This window comes from Lasioglossum baleicum, chromosome 18 (assembly GCF_051020765.1).
Source record: "Lasioglossum baleicum chromosome 18, iyLasBale1, whole genome shotgun sequence".
Taxonomy (NCBI): Eukaryota; Metazoa; Arthropoda; class Insecta; order Hymenoptera; family Halictidae; genus Lasioglossum; species Lasioglossum baleicum.
In genome coordinates this window covers 6,063,244-6,080,783 of record NC_134946.1, presented here as the reverse complement: position 1 = coordinate 6,080,783, position 17,540 = coordinate 6,063,244, and the positions used below count along the sequence as shown (strand labels likewise).

The 17,540-nt window shown below is 37.5% G+C and overlaps 1 protein-coding gene across 1 annotated transcript in view; it reads left to right on the top strand.

Moving 5' to 3' along the window:
• Nucleotides 1-4,831: 4,831 nt before the first annotated feature.
• The window catches only part of LOC143217874 (testisin), a 34,445-nt gene continuing 21,736 nt past the window's right edge, over nt 4,832-17,540 (top strand). Inside the window, exon 1 of the mRNA XM_076442542.1 lies at nt 4,832-4,956. Within this exon, the coding sequence (XP_076298657.1) occupies nt 4,872-4,956 (85 nt within the window). The 5' untranslated portion in view covers nt 4,832-4,871. The remainder of the gene's footprint in view (nt 4,957-17,540) is intronic.

The following is a 17,540-nucleotide window of genomic DNA, read 5'->3' as shown; positions in this document are numbered from 1 at the left end:
GACGCGTGGAAGAACACGCGCGTACACCCCCCACGAAGGGGGTAGTGTGGGGCTCGGGGGTAACAGTTCTTCGGTTTCCCCAATACCCACTAAAAAAGCCACACGTCTAGGACTGACAGCCCTTTTCTCGCTCTCTAATGTCCTTGAGGCCAGTCAGGACCCCGCTCTTTGCATTTCTCCTGACTGCCTCTTTTCCCGGACTCATTCCACACTTCTGTTCTTTGCTAAAGGGAGGCTCGCACCTTTTTCATTTTTTTTTTTTTTGATGTTTAAGGACTGTTAGGAAAAAATGCATTTACGCACTAACACCCCCCTAAAGATAACAGTCCGGGGGAAGTGTGGGACTTGACACGCGGTACTCTCGAATGTACCTGGCCCATACCCACTAAAACAAACTTAACAGTCCCGCACAACGGGGTCTCGCCCCTAGAACCAGTCAAATTGAGGGGAATACAGTTACCCTCTCTCTGACGTTACCGGATTTGTCACGTGACATTGTAACACATGCATGACAGAAACGAAAAACTTCATGTGACCGAGCCGTGGAGTAAGCGTGGGGATGCTAGCCGCCGGGGAATGGGGAAATGGCGTCGTAGAAGGCGTAAGCTCAAGTGGGAGACAAGTCTTAATCTGGCGACACTGTTCTCCACTGCCCTATGTACTCTCGTTGCAAATATTTGTGCATTTATGGCTTCTGAAAATATTCAAAAAAGGGTGAAATATAAAATTCGACAGAATTTAGTACAATTTTTATTTTTTTTAAGATCTGCAAAGGCCACTACCACTGGAAATAAGATTGTATTTTATTCCACTTTCTCTTAACACTATATTTACCGGCGATTAAGATATACCTATTTCTACCGAAACCAGTCAAAATGACTTTAGAAAAAATGCATACATTTTATAATATAAAAATAAATAATACATAACATAAAATTATAATATAGTATAATATTAAATGATTGCATAAGTTCGTTAAAAATTCATTTAATTATTAATAAATTTATTTTTCAATATATTTTTTTTCACAAAATTAATTTTCAATTCTAAAGAAGCTTCCTCATTTTGTTATTATTTAGTGAAGTTAATATACAAATCAAGTTATCATTATTAATTTAAATAATAATTTTTTTTAAATAAAATTCCTTATAATATCCGTATGCACGGCGGAGTGTGAAAATTGGAAAAAGGATGGTAACTATTTAATTGATTAATCAAGCTGTATTCTTTAAAAATTAACCATTGAATTTTATTATTAAATCGGGCACGAACTTATGCAATGATCTGATACAAAATTGTAATATATAAATAATACAAAATTATAATTAAAAAATAAATAATATAATAATATATACATATAATTTTTATGTATGTATAATGTAATTTTTAAAAAATTTATTTCTTGTAACAAATGCTTTTACCAAATTTCCCGAATTATGTGCTGTTAAGACCACTGTTTTGATTGTGTCACGACTTATCTGATGGCATTGAAATTACCAGCAGAAGTTTCGGAGACACCGACTTGACTGACAAGAATTCATTGACATCGGGTTTAACTGGCACCAGTATTCGTCGACAATGCCAACAATCGAGAACAATGTCCTCTCAGCGATTATATTTTTGCCATGAAAAGGTCAAAAGCATTTATATCCCCAGAAAATCTTCTGTTACAAGCAACTAGGAAGTTTTGAAATAAAAGAGATCAAAAACTTCGGACCGCAAATGGTTAATCCGTATTTCTAGAGCCCAGCGTTGTACAATTTACCCTGTAAATCCTACTTTACGTTTGTTTTTGTTAGTCCCATCGTTTTCTGAAATTTGTTACGGCTATCGGTGCATTGCGCATACAATGCGTGGTTGGTTGCAAGAAGTGCTCCCCAATTTTGCAGGGTCTAATGACGAGATTGTATCTACTAATGTCGCGGCGCTCTCCGCGACAAACACGCACACACACGCGCCAGCGCGCGATCAACAGATTCGGTGTCCCACGATTATCCTGACCACCTGTCATAGTGATTATTCGTAGGTGCATAATCCGATTGCCGTTTGTCGATGATAACAACGTCGCGGAGAACGTATGCGCGCAGGGAAACACGATTACGCGTCACAGCCAGCTTTAATTGTTCCCGTTGTTCGAGATCGATGTAATGATCAAACGATTTCCATCACGTTCCCCTCATACAGCAACCGGCGAAGTTTTTGGAATAAACCACGCCTATCTAAACGCTCATCTAAAACGGTCAAACGTAATTGGATAGTCTTATCTGAGAATGGGCCAATCTTATTAAAACGCGACTGCACAACGAGATCGCGTAATAATAATAATCTTCGGATTATAGCAAGAACGGGAACCGTCCGAGCTCGGAAAGAAATGTGGGGACGTTTTAGTGTTTTCCAGAACTGTTATCGGACCGATTATCCAGACCCGAAATATGCCTACAATGCTCAGCGAATTTCGAGTCGGGGACTCTTTTAGATAAGCGTTCTGTCTCGTTAGGTGTTCCGTCTGGATTGTCTAGAAGTAACGACATTTTTTATTCTAGTATTTAACATTTTTAAAAGGTCAATTACTCTTCGTTAAATATTTACATTGACTGACCGACGGCGGAGTCCGGATCTATTTTTACCCAGAGTGTGAAAATCGTAATTTAATTACTCAAATTTGAACGAATTAAATAAATAACAGCTGTTGCATTCGGAACAATGGAAAGAGTAGCCTGATAATCAGTACCTTCGATCGTATGTTTTAAGAAATTGATAAATGAAGCAATGAAGTTCTAAACATGATCAATTATATGGTTACAACAATTCCGATTTCAATAATTTTTTAATACTGAATTAATACTGAATTGAATAGTGAAGGTTTTAGATGGAGGTCGCCGTTTATAAAAAAGTTATTGTTAGACTGCGGATTTTTATGCATTTATGAAGAAATTGGATAGGTGAAATATAAAACAGTATAAAATTAGGAAAATCTAGAGAAATAGTGTTGTGTTGCCTTTAGGTGTAAAAAACTATTAGACTGTCTACAATCGCTGCTAAACATTTTTATTTTGCATCAAGATCCGCAGTCTAGTTATAGTAAAAAAAGTTTAGTATTGTAGTTTAGTAGTATTAACGAATAAAAACATTTTAATAATTGAAACAGTGATTGGCAAGTGATTTTGAAAATCGAACGAGCATTTTCTTCGTAAAGAAAACGTTAAAAATTGAGGAAAAAATTAACCAATCTTATTCTTTCTAGTTTATACTGGGGCTATTGTGTAGAACAGCGTATTAAAATTACAGACCGATCGGTTAAATGGTTTTTAAGTTATCTCGCACGCCGATTACAGAAACGTTGTTTTGAGAAAAACGCGTTTAAAGTTTTGACAAACGAATTGTCACATATAAAATCTAATGAGTTGTATAATAAATTCCCGCGTCTTTTTTATTCTATTTTTTCCCGGAATTTTGTGTCTTGTTAGGTAAAGTATATATATACAATATACAGGGTGTCCCAAAATTCGTGAACTTCTATTGGCCGACTGTGTCAACTCGCGGCTAGGTCGCGCTCTGATTGGTCCGTGTTTTTCGTTAATAACTCCTTAACAAAGCCGCGGCCGCCATTTTTACAAAGGAAAGTATTGCTTCAAATGATCTGAGGAACCTCCCATTTCCGGATGTTGAAGGAATTTTGAGACACCCTGTATATAGGCATTCGCGAGTCTTTTTCTTGCTCTACAAACCTATCTGCTTCAATTTTTCGAATTAATTAATTTTAATCAATTTTCAGGCTTTTTCAATGGAAGTCCCAGGAGGCAGGTGGTACCTAAGCTCCAAGTTTATGGGTAAAGCCCATGGAGTGAAGATGGTTAGCGATGGTAAATGATAGACCATGATAGTCCTATTTTTTCTTTCTAGTAATTTGCATTATTCGGAATCATACAACTGCACATATAGCTATTTTCATAGCCACATGTTGCCGAATAATGCAAATTATGCCTCGTAAACGAAAAAATAGGACATTTGAGGGCAGAGGCGCACCCTGGACGTAATCTTGGGGGGGCCGAGCTGAACCCAGCTCTAGGTTTTGCGTAATGACCTTTTTTTAGCCAAAATATCTGTCAACGGTAACCAGGGCTATTCCGCGATTTTAATTTTGGAATCTAAACATTTTTCTCTTGGGGGGGACTTGGCCCCCTGGCTCCCCCCTGGGTGCGCCACTGCTTAAGGGAGATACCGCGATAGATCGATCTTTTATCCAGCGTTTTTGACTACTGAAAAACCCCGTGTTCGTATTATCGAGAAATGAGAAGGCGAATCCCGCACTCTTGCAATCCTGAAAACGAGTCAAGTATTATCGCGGCGTGTTTGAAAAACGTTGAAAAACGGCCTTGGACGATCGGTAGGATCTATAGTCGGTAACAATTAGTCGCAAGATACGCAGTCACCGTGATCGTATCTATCCCTTGGCCCTTGACCGAGCAGCCTAGCCGTCGAGAAGCACGCGTCGCTCGTCGTATTAAGCGCGAAACAATCACCTTGGAAGTCACATCGGGGCCGTAGTCGTGATCGGTCGTGGTCGTGGTCGTGGTCGTGATCACGGTCGTGGCTTTGTACTCGCATTATCATTGGATTTCCGGCGCGGCGCGAGACCCACGGCAATCGCATCGGTGGTCATGGAACGCCGGTGTTAGGAAGCTCGAAACCCGTGCGCCGATTCTGATGGTGGTGGTGGTGGTGGTGGTGGGCGAGAGACAAGGATCGAGACTGATCGCCGAGAAGGATGCGATCGTTACAGACATCGTATAAAAAACCACCGATACTCAAACCGGCTGCGACACTTTTCCATTGTCCTCCGACGGAGCCTCACCGGGGACCGGAACACCATGAACTCGCGATCTCCTTCCGCCATTCCACTCTTCGTTCTATTCCTCACGGCTGCCGGTCACGCCTCTAGCGAGTACATTAATCGTGAGTAAATTAATAATCCAGAATTTCTGCAACTTTCCGGGAAAATCCTGCAATTTCCCACCCTTCTTTCTATCTTTACGTTAACCCATTGCCATAAAATGATGTCCCAGAGACGTCATGGGTTTGGTACGAGAAATTTGATCGTCTTCAATTTTGAATGACACATTAACATATGTAATAGCGACCTAACAATGTTACACTAACTTTTCGACAATACGAATTATTTTATTTTTATTTATTTATTCATTTGTTATTGGTTTAAACCAAATGGTTTATATCGCAAGTATAATATTATCACATTTAGCTTACGTTAAATAGGTGTTACATTGTTTTTATATCCTTACGGAACATTGTTTGAGAAAATTATAAATTATTTTCGGACATTCTATATCAGGTTTACATAAGAAGGAATTAATACAAAGAGGGAAACTGTACTTGACTTTGAGGAGCTTTGTTTCAAATATATTACGTTCGTTTTCATAGTCTAGACATTGCCATATAACAGGATTTTCTATAGCCATATACATATGCCAGATAACAGTTTTTTGCAGCAAACACTGTTAGCTATAAAGTTAACCCTTGCCAATGAACCGTTTAAATTATAGTGATTGGCACGACATCTATTAACAAAAACTAGAAAATCTCTGGAGACCCCAAGTCCAGTGTACCATGGCTTGCCTTTGTCCTTGTGATAAAAACTAACGTAGTTGGCACCTTTAACTAGGCCTTGCACGTTGATCAGGATGTTAGTGGACAATCTTGCTTATTTTTATTTATTTATTCTTCGTATTTGACTCTTCGTTGTTCAGGAGGTGTAGTAAAAAACCCACTAGATATATTGCAAAGGAAATGTGTCACTAGGTTACTCTAAAAGTCACTATTTTACATTGGTTTATAAAAATTACACAGGAATGTATCTATCCTTATTTTTAGCCATTTTTCTTTAGAATTTCCACCCAAAGACATAATGTTGTTGAGTAGTCTATACAATTTCACAATAATCGTAAATTAAAAATATTATAACCCGTCACCTCAACGGGTCCCGTGAATCTATCGTAGATCTTGCATCACTAGCAGTTTGGATATCATTCTGTGTAATATTTTTACTCTGTTGATTGAAAATGTTAACAGAAGCTATTGGGTTGGAAAGAAAGTTCCTAACGTTTTCAAATAAAATTGAGGTATTTATTCATGTGTTTATTCAATAACACGAGAAGTTACCTCAAAAATGGCACAAAGTAATAGAACAGAATGGAAAATATGTTATTGAATAAATCTATGAATAAATATCTGAATTTTAATTTACAAACGCTACGAACTTTCGTTCCAACCCAATATAATTTGTTACTTTCACATATACCTCCTAAGCACGTACTTCTAATCTTGTTTTATCTAATGGGATAGATTTTATTAAAAAAATTAGGGTAGCTATGTCGATTGACCTATTGACCCTTCCCAGACGTCTGTGTATTGACTCTATGGTATATTTTCAAATTTATTACACAAGATACGCGATATACTCTATCCATTATTACTTACTTTGAAGAATTTTAAAATACTTATAAAAGATATATGAGATAGTCTAATTATTATTACTATAACATTTGTAACTCTGCACTGCACAGGTCGTCCCTAAAAGGGTTAACCGGGTGTTTTTTCGTTGTTTTAGTAAACGCTAACAATAGGTTACCTTTCAATTAATCGGCCTACGTTTCAACCAGCTGTGTTTTCGACGAATCGAATTTCCGATGACTAAATTCAGAAAAAATACAGTGCACTGTAACGATCCTATCAGTTTTTTCATTTCGCTACACGTCACTGAGAAACAGATTTACGCTAGAACTACCAAACAATCAACGTGATTCCTTTGTGATCTTTTATAAAAGCACATTTGTTGAGATTCATTGCGGTATGCCAGCTACCAGAGTTGGGCAAAAATTTTATGCAAATAAAAATTTCGAATGAAGTGGATTTTTTCCAAGTGAGTTTTAAACCCATTTTATTCGAAATTTTTGTTTAGATAAAATTTTTGCTCAACTCTGCCAGCTACTGAATGAACTAAGTTAATAAACACCTCCAAAATAACTTTATAATTAGTGAAATTGCTAATTATAAAGTCTGAAACAGATCGTTTCGACTTATCTGGCAGTTCTGGTATTAAAAAACGCTTGTATCGAGCACACCTATTTATTAATTTAATGTATTATATATAATGTCCTTAGTAACATGCACGCGTATTCAAATGAGATCCAGTCAGTCACTTATCCACCCTCAGGTTTAATCCTGCAGAGGCTGATTAATAGGGAGTCTACAGTGATTGGATGGAACTGATTAGACGTAACTCTCTTCAGGAGCATACGTGAATGCAACATATGCCATCCTGTTAAAGGAAGATTCTCAATTAGTTAGCATCGATTATAATGCTTCCGTAGAACGGTACAACGCTTTAGCGATACATATGCAAAATGTTCAGTACAATTCTTGATAAATTAATTAGTAGAAATAATGAAACCCGCATGTTTCCAATTTGTGCTGTAAACACAAGCGAATTGAACCATGTTGAAACTGCAATTGCTTGTATATTTAAAATAATCGCGAGTAACGATTCTTAATACTCCTGGCAGTTCAATATGTTCAATGCACGAACGGTCTAAAATTTAGACTCTAACTCCTGAGTAGCATAATTAAATATTCGTTACATAGTTATCATGATAGCTTGAACTTGACAGAAGGATCATAAATAGACTGCGGATCTTTATGCAAAATAAAAGATGTTTGCTTTGATTGCAGGCCGCAGGAGCCAAATAAACATTGTATTCTTCTTTCAATTATCCTATGAAGCTGAAACTAATACATTGTTGACCTTAAATATTTTTAACATGTCCACTGCTTTAAATTACATGTACCCATTTTTCTCATAAATGCATAAAATCCGCAGTCTAGTCGTAAATCAATGTGTATTATTCGAGCTTCGCACGTTATTATTATCTACATTATACTTGAAAACTGAAAGGTTATTCGGGTGGACTGTCTCGATCTTGCCGATCATAATGTATTAACAAAATTAAAAAATATCAAAAAACAATCTTTTAATGACATTAAAGTGAAGTGGAAAATCCCAGAAAGTATAACACTAGGTTTACGGGACCTGTCGAAGTGACGGGTTCAAATATCTTTAATTTGCAACACATTTATTTCTTCGGGTATAAATTATAAAAAATAATTGCTAAAAATTAGGAATAGATACACTCACGTTATTTTGATAATGTAGTCACTGTTTGTGTTCCCTAAGCCTGGTGTTAATAATTATATTAGGTATGCAAATTAATTTGTAATCCTTTATTCGTGAAGTTATTTATTTGAAAATAATCCCCATAATTTTTTGTACACTCTACTCTATCCTACTAACGAATCTGGTAAGAAACTTTGAAACGAGGTTACAATTAACTAATCACGAGGGTCACAAATTAATTTGTACACCTGACAAAACTGCGATAGCGTTAACTATAATCGAAATCTCCAAAGTTCGTCGTTTCATTCGCTGCATACATTACACCGATTCTCCAACATTGATCGAAAATTATCTTCGCGCGCTCTCACACACGAGAAAAGGTTTTCCATTCGAAATTCTACGATCCGACGGGTGTTTCCGAATTCCCACTTAATAATCAGATTCAAATTACCGGTGAAAGAAAAGGAACAAATTCGAGAGTATGAAATTGTATAATACCCCCAGGGGACATATTTATTTCGATATCTGCGGGCAGATATTAGAATTCCATTCGCATCGAGGGTTGATCACGCTTGATCGGTCACAACTGCGCCGTTGCGTTTATCGTTAATGAATGACCTGAAAATTCAACGTTAAGCTTGTCATTTCCCGTAACTGGAATTCGCGGACCGGGCCCGCCTACGCTGACACGGGCATTACCAGCGAGGACTCTAATGTGCCGGAAAATTGTTACGTTTAATAAATATCCATCGATGTTTAAGTTCGCAACGAACGCAATTGTTCACGATAATCCAAGCTCCTCTCTCTCTCTCTCTCTCTCGCTCTCTCGCAGATCGTTCGCGAGCCTCGTGTGTGTGCAGATTGCTGAAATATTCGACGGCCGGCGATAGAAACGCAAACGAAATGGGCCGAATACCTCGAAATAGTTTTTCCGTCTTGACAGATTTAGCATTTCCTGACCCTTACTACTGCGTTTCTGCAGTAACTCCCCTCTCCTAACCACCCCCTGAAACTGCTATCGTATATGTTACGTTTATGATTTTCGTCCTTTTTCTCATGCGAGACACTCTTGGGTATTGGATTCGGGACGGTACAAAAGCTCGGCACTCGCTAATAGCAAACACTAAATTCGGTTTATTAACTTCCTGTGTTATATCGTAGTCCACCAGCTTCTACACTGGAGCTTTCCATTTACTTACGCTCCTCGCTTAGTATTCTGGTTTAAATTAACGTTAAATGGACGATAGCCTAGAGGCGGTGGATCCCTTGTACTTGGCTGGTCGTAGGGTTATGTGTTATCATAGTTATCTCATCAATTAATCGTTTTTTAACACGCCCCAGATATCCATTTCTCAAAATTTCTTGTTAACTGTCATTTTACCACGCATATATTAACTTGCCGTGTTGTTGTTGTACGCGTCAAATCTTGTAATCGAATTTTATGCTGAAATGTTGTATACCAGATTGCTTCCGTAGACAATAAAATATATAAAAAAGAACTTTTTAAAAACCACGCTTATATTAAAATGCACGGAAAAGGAGAAAATTATTTTTGCCTGGTTCTCCATAAAATACCGAATCCAGTTGCATTTAATGTAACAAAGTCGTTAAGGAGTGAAATCAATTTTTATGTTATTCCTGCTCCCCACAATCAATGCAAAACATTTTTATTTTGCATAAAGATCCGCAGTGTAGTAGATCTACAAACAAATTTTGATTGGTACAATTTGTTTATAGAGCAATGATTAGACTGCGGATATTTATGCATTTATGAAGAAATTGGTTAGGTGAAATATAAAATAGTAAAATATTTAAGAAATTCAAACATGTTGTAATGTTGCACTTAATGTAACAAAGTCGTTAAGGAGTGAAATCAATTTTTATGTTATTCCTGCTCCCCACAAACAATGCAAAACATTTTTATTTTGCATAAAGATCCGCAGTGTAGTAGATCTACAAACAAATTTTTATTGGTACAATTTGTTTATAGAGTAATGATTAGACTGCGGATATTTATGCATTTATGAAGAAATTGGTTAGGTGAAATATAAAATAGTAAAATATTTAAGAAATTCAAACATGTTGTAATGTTGCATTTAATGTAACAAAGTCCTTAAGGAGTGAAATCAATTTTTATGTTATTCCTGCTTCCCACAAACAATGCAAAACATTTTTATTTTGCATAAAGATCCGCAGTGTAGTAGATCTACAAACAAATTTTGATTGGTACAATTTGTTTATAGAGCAATGATTAGACTGCGGATATTTATGCATTTATGAAGAAATTGGTTAGGTGAAATATAAAATAGTAAAATATTTAAGAAATTCAAACATGTTGTAATGTTGCATTTAATGTAACAAAGTCGTTAAGGAGTGAAATCAATTTTTATGTTATTCCTGCTTCCCACAAACAATGCAAAACATTTTTATTTTGCATAAAGATCCGCAGTGTAGTAGATCTACAAACAAATTTTTATTGGTACAATTTGTTTATAGAGTAATGATTAGACTGCGGATATTTATGCATTTATGAAGAAATTGGTTAGGTGAAATATAAAATAGTAAAAGATTTAAGAAATTCAAACATGTTGTAATGTTGCACTTAATGTAACAAAGTCCTTAAGGAGTGAAATCAATTTTTATGTTATTCCTGCTTCCCACAATCAATGCAAAACATTTTTATTTTGCATAAAGATCCGCAGTGTAGTAGATCTACAAACAAATTTTGATTGGTACAATTTGTTTATAGAGCAATGATTAGACTGCGGATCTTTATGCATTTATGAAGAAATTGGTTAGGTGAAATATAAAATAGTAAAATATTTAAGAAATTCAAACATGTTGTAATGTTGCATTTAATGTAACAAAGTCCTTAAGGAGTGAAATCAATTTTTATGTTATTCCTGCTCCCCACAATCAATGCAAAACATTTTTATTTTGCATAAAGATCCGCAGTGTAGTAGATCTACAAACAAATTTTGATTGGTACAATTTGTTTATAGAGCAATGATTAGACTGCGGATATTTATGCATTGACGAAGAAATTGGTTAGGTGAAATATAAAATAGTAAAATATTTAAGAAATTCAAACATGTTGTAATGTTGCACTTAATGTAACAAAGTCCTTAAGGAGTGAAATCAATTTTTATGTTATTCCTGCTTCCCACAATCAATGCAAAACATTTTTATTTTGCATAAAGATCCGCAGTCTGGTAATGATACAAATTACATTGAATTTCCGAGAAAAAATAATGAAGCTGATTCGCTAGGCTGAATAAGATGTGCCCAACATCGGTATGGAGGAAGGAAAAACTATGCGGAAACCTAGCAGAGTGACTCGTGACCTAGTCTCGCGTCAGATAGGTGAGAGTGTTACGTAGGCGGAAGGCGGGCACAAGCGGAATAGGGAATTAGGTGGTTAACCTGACCGAAGGTCGTGAGTTAGGAAGTGTACGGCCTCGAGTGCGGCCCGATGACTCGAAGAGATTTTGACACCGGGTTCGAGCGGCGTTCCCCGTCGCGTCGCGACCATGGTTAAGGTTCTTCACCTGTCGAAGGTTGCGCCAACACTGTCACACACTGTCAGAAATCTGATCTACGCCGTGCGACGGTGCGGTGCCAGGCTATCCCCGAATTTCTCACGTCGACTTACGCGCGTTCGAATACGCGCACACGTTCTAACTAATGGCCCGCGTACAGCCGGAAACGTAATCGCGTTAATGGCCATGCATAATTGCCAGTAAATTAACAGAACGGTAGTGCGTCCGATTTTCGTTCGACTGCGCGGCATGCACGTTTATCGTTCGACCAAATGTTCGAGATAACACGCGCAACTGGAATAGAATGATTCTTCAGGGTTTCACCTCGGAATCAATTCGAAAGCATAACGAGACGGTAATTATGGCGATAACTATGACTAGACAGCGGATCTTTATGCAAGATAAAAATTGTCTGCGTCGATTGCATGAAATAGAAACCAAATACAAATGCTATTTCCTCCATTATTAATTTTAATAGGTGAGAAATCGTATATTAACATCTTCAATTTTCAAAATTTTCACATACAATTTTGAATATCGTCTACTCAAATTTCCTACAAATTCATAAAGATCCTCGGTCTAACTGTGACCAATCACCTCGCCCAAAGAAATCATTTTTTTATGTTTTCTTTTATTCTGCAACGATATTTTTGTTCTTTGGCTTTGGTTTTTGTTCTTTAAAAATCAACATTTTCGACACATGTTGAGAAGCAATTTGAAGGCGATATTCTTTGTTGTTTTCGGTAAGCTCTCGTGAGGCACCCAAGCTCCCAATTTTTCGACAAATCCCATCGAATGAAGATGGTTGAGAATGGTCTTATGATCGCAATTCATTTTTTCCGCTAATTCTTTTTGACCTCGATGAAAAGCGAAGAAAAGCAGGTGAAAATGTTGATTTTTGCCTCCTGGATATTCCATTTCTAAGCCTGAAAAATAATAAAAAATTAAATTATTCAAAACGACGATTATCACAGTTTTGTAGATTTGTAATTTCGATGGATGTACAACACTTTGCCAAAGAACGAAAAAATCGTTGCAGAATAAAAGAAAACATAAAACGCTACAAACTTATTCCCGAGCTCAATATTCGAAAAAACCCCATTTGTTCAGAAATGCTCACCAAAAAGAAAGAAGCAAATCGGCATCAATTTAAAAAGAAATTTATGTATCGTCATAAGAGTAATGAGTGAACTGCGGATTTTATGCGTTTATGAGAAAAATGGATAGGTACAATTTAAAACAGTGGAGATATTAAAAAGATTTAAGGCCACCAGTGTATTAGTTTCACCTTAATAGATAATTAAAAGAAGAAAGAAATTCTTATTTGGCTCCTGTATATTGCAATCAATGCAAATCTTTTTTATTTTGTATAAAGATCCGCAGTCTCAATTCTATCCAGATTTCTATCCAGAAAACGGGCTTTCCAACGCACTGAGCGCCGTCCGGTACTTGGATTCATTTGTGCCGAGATATCGAGCTGAAAATCACTTCAACTTATTTCCGGCAGTTATCTTATCAGCCCCGAGAATCGACGTCCATTAACGCTTCATGAATTCCAAGAATATGTAAATGGCAAGGACGATTACTGTAGACTGTTAACAAAATTCGATGATAAAACGAATAGAACTGTTAATTTTTTAAATGATTTCTGTTTTCAACTAGCTTTGTACAGTAACACTTTAACTTTGTTACAATACGTAATTACCAGTATTTTCGATTAACGAAAAGTCTGAAAAATCGTATGCAATGGATCTAAAAATTATTGGAGCATTAGATTTCCGATTCTGGAAAAATTTTCGACATTTAACTTGTAGTGTATATATATATATTAGGTTGGCAAGAAAGTAATTTCGGTATTTTAAGGTGAAATGAAACCCAATTTTGTTATTCAATATGTAGCTGTCGCAGCTTTATGAAAATAGCCAATAACTTTATGGAGCTACAAGAAAGATGGCAAAAGATCATCGAACTAAAGGGAAAATATTTGATCGATTAAAGTTCATTGCTTAAAGACATTTTTATTTCGTATTGTATAAGCATACAATAGAAATAAATTTTCTCCTTTCTTGGGAAAGTATACGAACTACAAAATATGTAGTTCTAATCACTGAAACCGTAAAATAAATCGTAAGGGGCAAGAGGGGTAATCCCTTTACTGTGTTTCCATTCCAATTGCAGCTACTCATTTTTTTAATAAGTCTCTGCTTGAAAAATCTATCTACCAATAACAAACTGTTCCATGACGGAACCGTGACGTCATCGGTCACGTTAAAGAAGAGAATCAATGGATTACAACAGAATGTGTTTCACCGATAAAATTGAACCTCGGCTCGTTGAATCGACATCGATAAACGGGCTCGATGTGTAGCCGCTCGAAATTTCATTCTCTGTGGATATAATGTTAGTGAATTATTTCTATTACGATTACGTAAATCATTTTCATAACCGACGGGGGTTATAATGTCATCTCGTATCGGCTGGCAAGATAAATTAATTACCAAGATAAATTGCTATCAATCTAGACAGCCTCGATTAATCCTTTACAGTCCCATATCTCATACGCCGCGACATCCGTGTTTTGTACTACTGAATTTTACGGGCGAACGGTCGCGCGAGCACGCTCGCGCCGCGCGCCGCTCAGAATCCCGTGAAAATTCGCTGTGCGCTGCCCCGCGTCCTCTCGCCGCTGATAAAAATATATTCCGCTCGATTAAGCTGGGCCAGGTTTTGATGCGACAACTTTTAATCGATTTTTTAACTGGTAATTTTTTCCCCTGAGTACTTTTTAATCCACGCACGAACGGCGCGGCGCGCGGCGCACGGCGTTCCCATAAAACGCGCCGCGGAACGCTTGAAATTCGAATACAGGCCATTTTTTATGGAATAAAATCGCACGGAATGAAACACTTAATAAAACTGCGAAGCGTGGCGAGTTTTCCCGGAAATTGCAGCACAGAGAAATTGGATTTTAATCGCGTTATCTTCAAAGAAAGCTTTTTCTCGTAGTGCCAACTAAACCGCGTGAATGGTAATCCGAATTAAAAATTTTTAAAGATCGTTCCGCAGAAACGGCCGCGAAAGAAGAATTTTCATTCTCTGTTCAGTATTTTATACGCTCGAACAGATGGCAGATTTCATAAAAACAACCACCGAATGGAACTGTAACCGCTTTATAAAGCGATTCGGATGATAGCATAAAAATTTCTCTGTAGGTTCAATAAAATTTTTCATTTTATCGTGTTTCACGGATATACAAACAAGCCGTGATATCATAAAATAATTTTCAAAACCCGTAAAGTAATACATAAAACGGATCGGTCGTTACTAGACTACGGACTTTATACGTTCGTGACAGGAATGACTGAGCGAAATTTGAAACAGTAAGAAGATTAAAATATATTAAAAATATGGATTTATTATTTTCAACTAATAAACATTGTTGAAGGAGAAACGAAATTTTTGTTTGGCCTTTGTTCGTTGCAAAACTAGTCTAGCCATTATGGTCTATGTATTTATGACCACTGTGTAATGTACATGTATATAAAACTTATGTCAGATTGTTCGCCACAAAAGACTCGTAAAATGTCCTGCATTTAGAACAAAATGTTTAGACCAAAATATTCTAACAGTTATTGTATTAAAAACCAATTTACATTATTTCGTGTTTAGAAAAAACATGATGTAAACGTTTTCAAACAAAATTTCAAAACAATTCTTGTGGGATTTGAAAGGCTTCATAATACTGAATATAAATGGTCGAAACCAAATTAATTGAACAACCATTCAGCAAATTGCACGCGTACCATATATTGGGTTGGCAAGAATGTAATTTCGGTATTTTAAGGTAAAATGAAACCCAATTTTGCTATTCAATATGTAACTGATGGCAAAAGATCATCGAACATATCGGAAAATGTTTCACCGATTAAAGTTCATTGCTCAAAGAAATTTTTATTTCACCTTAAAATTCCGAAATTACTTTCTTGCCAACCCAATATTTCGTAAAAATTGTGTGTAGTATTACTAGCGACATTATACACGACTAACTTGTGCAAAATGCTTATACAATCCTGTCGACAAAAAAGACGTTGGGAGTTTTACCGACAAAGAGAAATGTTAATATTACACGCTCCAACAAATTTCAATTTTTTTTTTTACGTTTAAACATGTTTAAACAATCATTAAAGACGCAGAGACACCACTTTTGCACTAATTTTTGAGGATATGTTTGAGTTTATCTCAAAAGATAAGGGTCCAGCGGAAAATGAAACTATACCACGCGATAAAGCAGTCTTTTATCTTGAGAAACCACGCTTTCAAGTTTGCAACGTCGACATTTTTTTCGAGCCAGAAAGCAAAATATCTTCGCATAAACATGTTGAAACAATCATAATGCATTCATATTGGATATCACTGTATTCGGGAAAGTCTACGGAATCGTATTCTGCAAAGAACAATTCAATATCTTTTATCATAACATCACAATATTCGTTTAAAGTTGAAAAATATGTCTTTTTTTCAAACTCAAATTCTAGGAGAAAAATTGAGGACAGATTCGGAATCAGCGCGAAAAACTCTATAAGAATCGCACAGTGAGAATCGAAACGTTTTTTGGCTGCAGGACAGTGTTATTACTAACTACACATTACTTCATATGACTAGCATCTGGTTTTTACGGAATTACGTTATGAGTGTTGTCCAGCTAATTAGCATTGATCGCAACAGTGTGCGACGGCGCGGCGCCTTTGTTCTGCTCGGCTCGTGCCGCCCGCCTCGTCGATAGCACAAATAGACCTGCAAGCGTTCTCATGCGTAGGAAAGGGTGTTGGATAGAAAACAGCGGAAAGATCGTTGGGTCTTCGGAGGTTTCCGGGCTTCGGCGATCGACGGGTCACGCTCGAGGGGGTCCAGTGTCCGCGGTGGAACCGGTTTAATTGAAAACTGAATCGGCGCGTCGCGTACAACGGAATGTTAACCGATTCAAGAGAATCGCAGAGCCGGTGCCGGGCCGGCACCGATGTCGGTACTGGCATCGCACGAATTTAATGCCCCGAGTAGATAGGGATAGATACGGTGGATCTGTCACCGCAATCCCTGCGACAACCCCTCGCCTCCCTTACGCCCTACACCGAATCCCCTCTCGTTTCACGCCCCGGCTGATTAATTGGACCTCTACGTCTGCACCATTCTGCCTTCGCCCCATGCTCCGCGAGGCCCCTCTCTCATCCTCTCCCGAACCCCTTCCAGTCCCCTTTCACTACTTCCGCCCTCTGGTTTCTCTTCTCTTCGGTCCCGTTGACAACGATGCTGGCAAGGCGGAGGGGCATCACCCGAAAGAGAGAGAGAGAGAAAGAGAGTGATATAGATGGTAGTCGGGGGGTGGAACAGGAGGAGAAGGAGGAGGCAGCGGAACAGGCATAGAATTCGAAGTCGCCTCTATTCGGAAACGCGTAATAGATATGTCAAAAGCAGGCCGAACATGGTCATGATAATATGCTGATGCCTTCGGTGCGGCGCGGCGTACCGCGGGACCACCTCCTCGCTCGTTTATCCACCCCCATTTCACCCTAGGGTTGCGCACGGACCTGTTCTTCTTCTATTCTTCCTTTTTTGAATGAGCGTAGACAGACCGGACGTGTCTTTTTTTTAGCCTTTTTAGGGATTCCAACTGCCCGTGGCACGCGGATAGAGTTGCGGTACTGTTCGAATTAATACGAACGCAGGCTACTAGTTTTTCTTTTTATTGAGAATATCTCGATTGAGATTTCTACAGTGCGTATCAGAAGTTTAGACGCAACCTATTATTTTAAGAA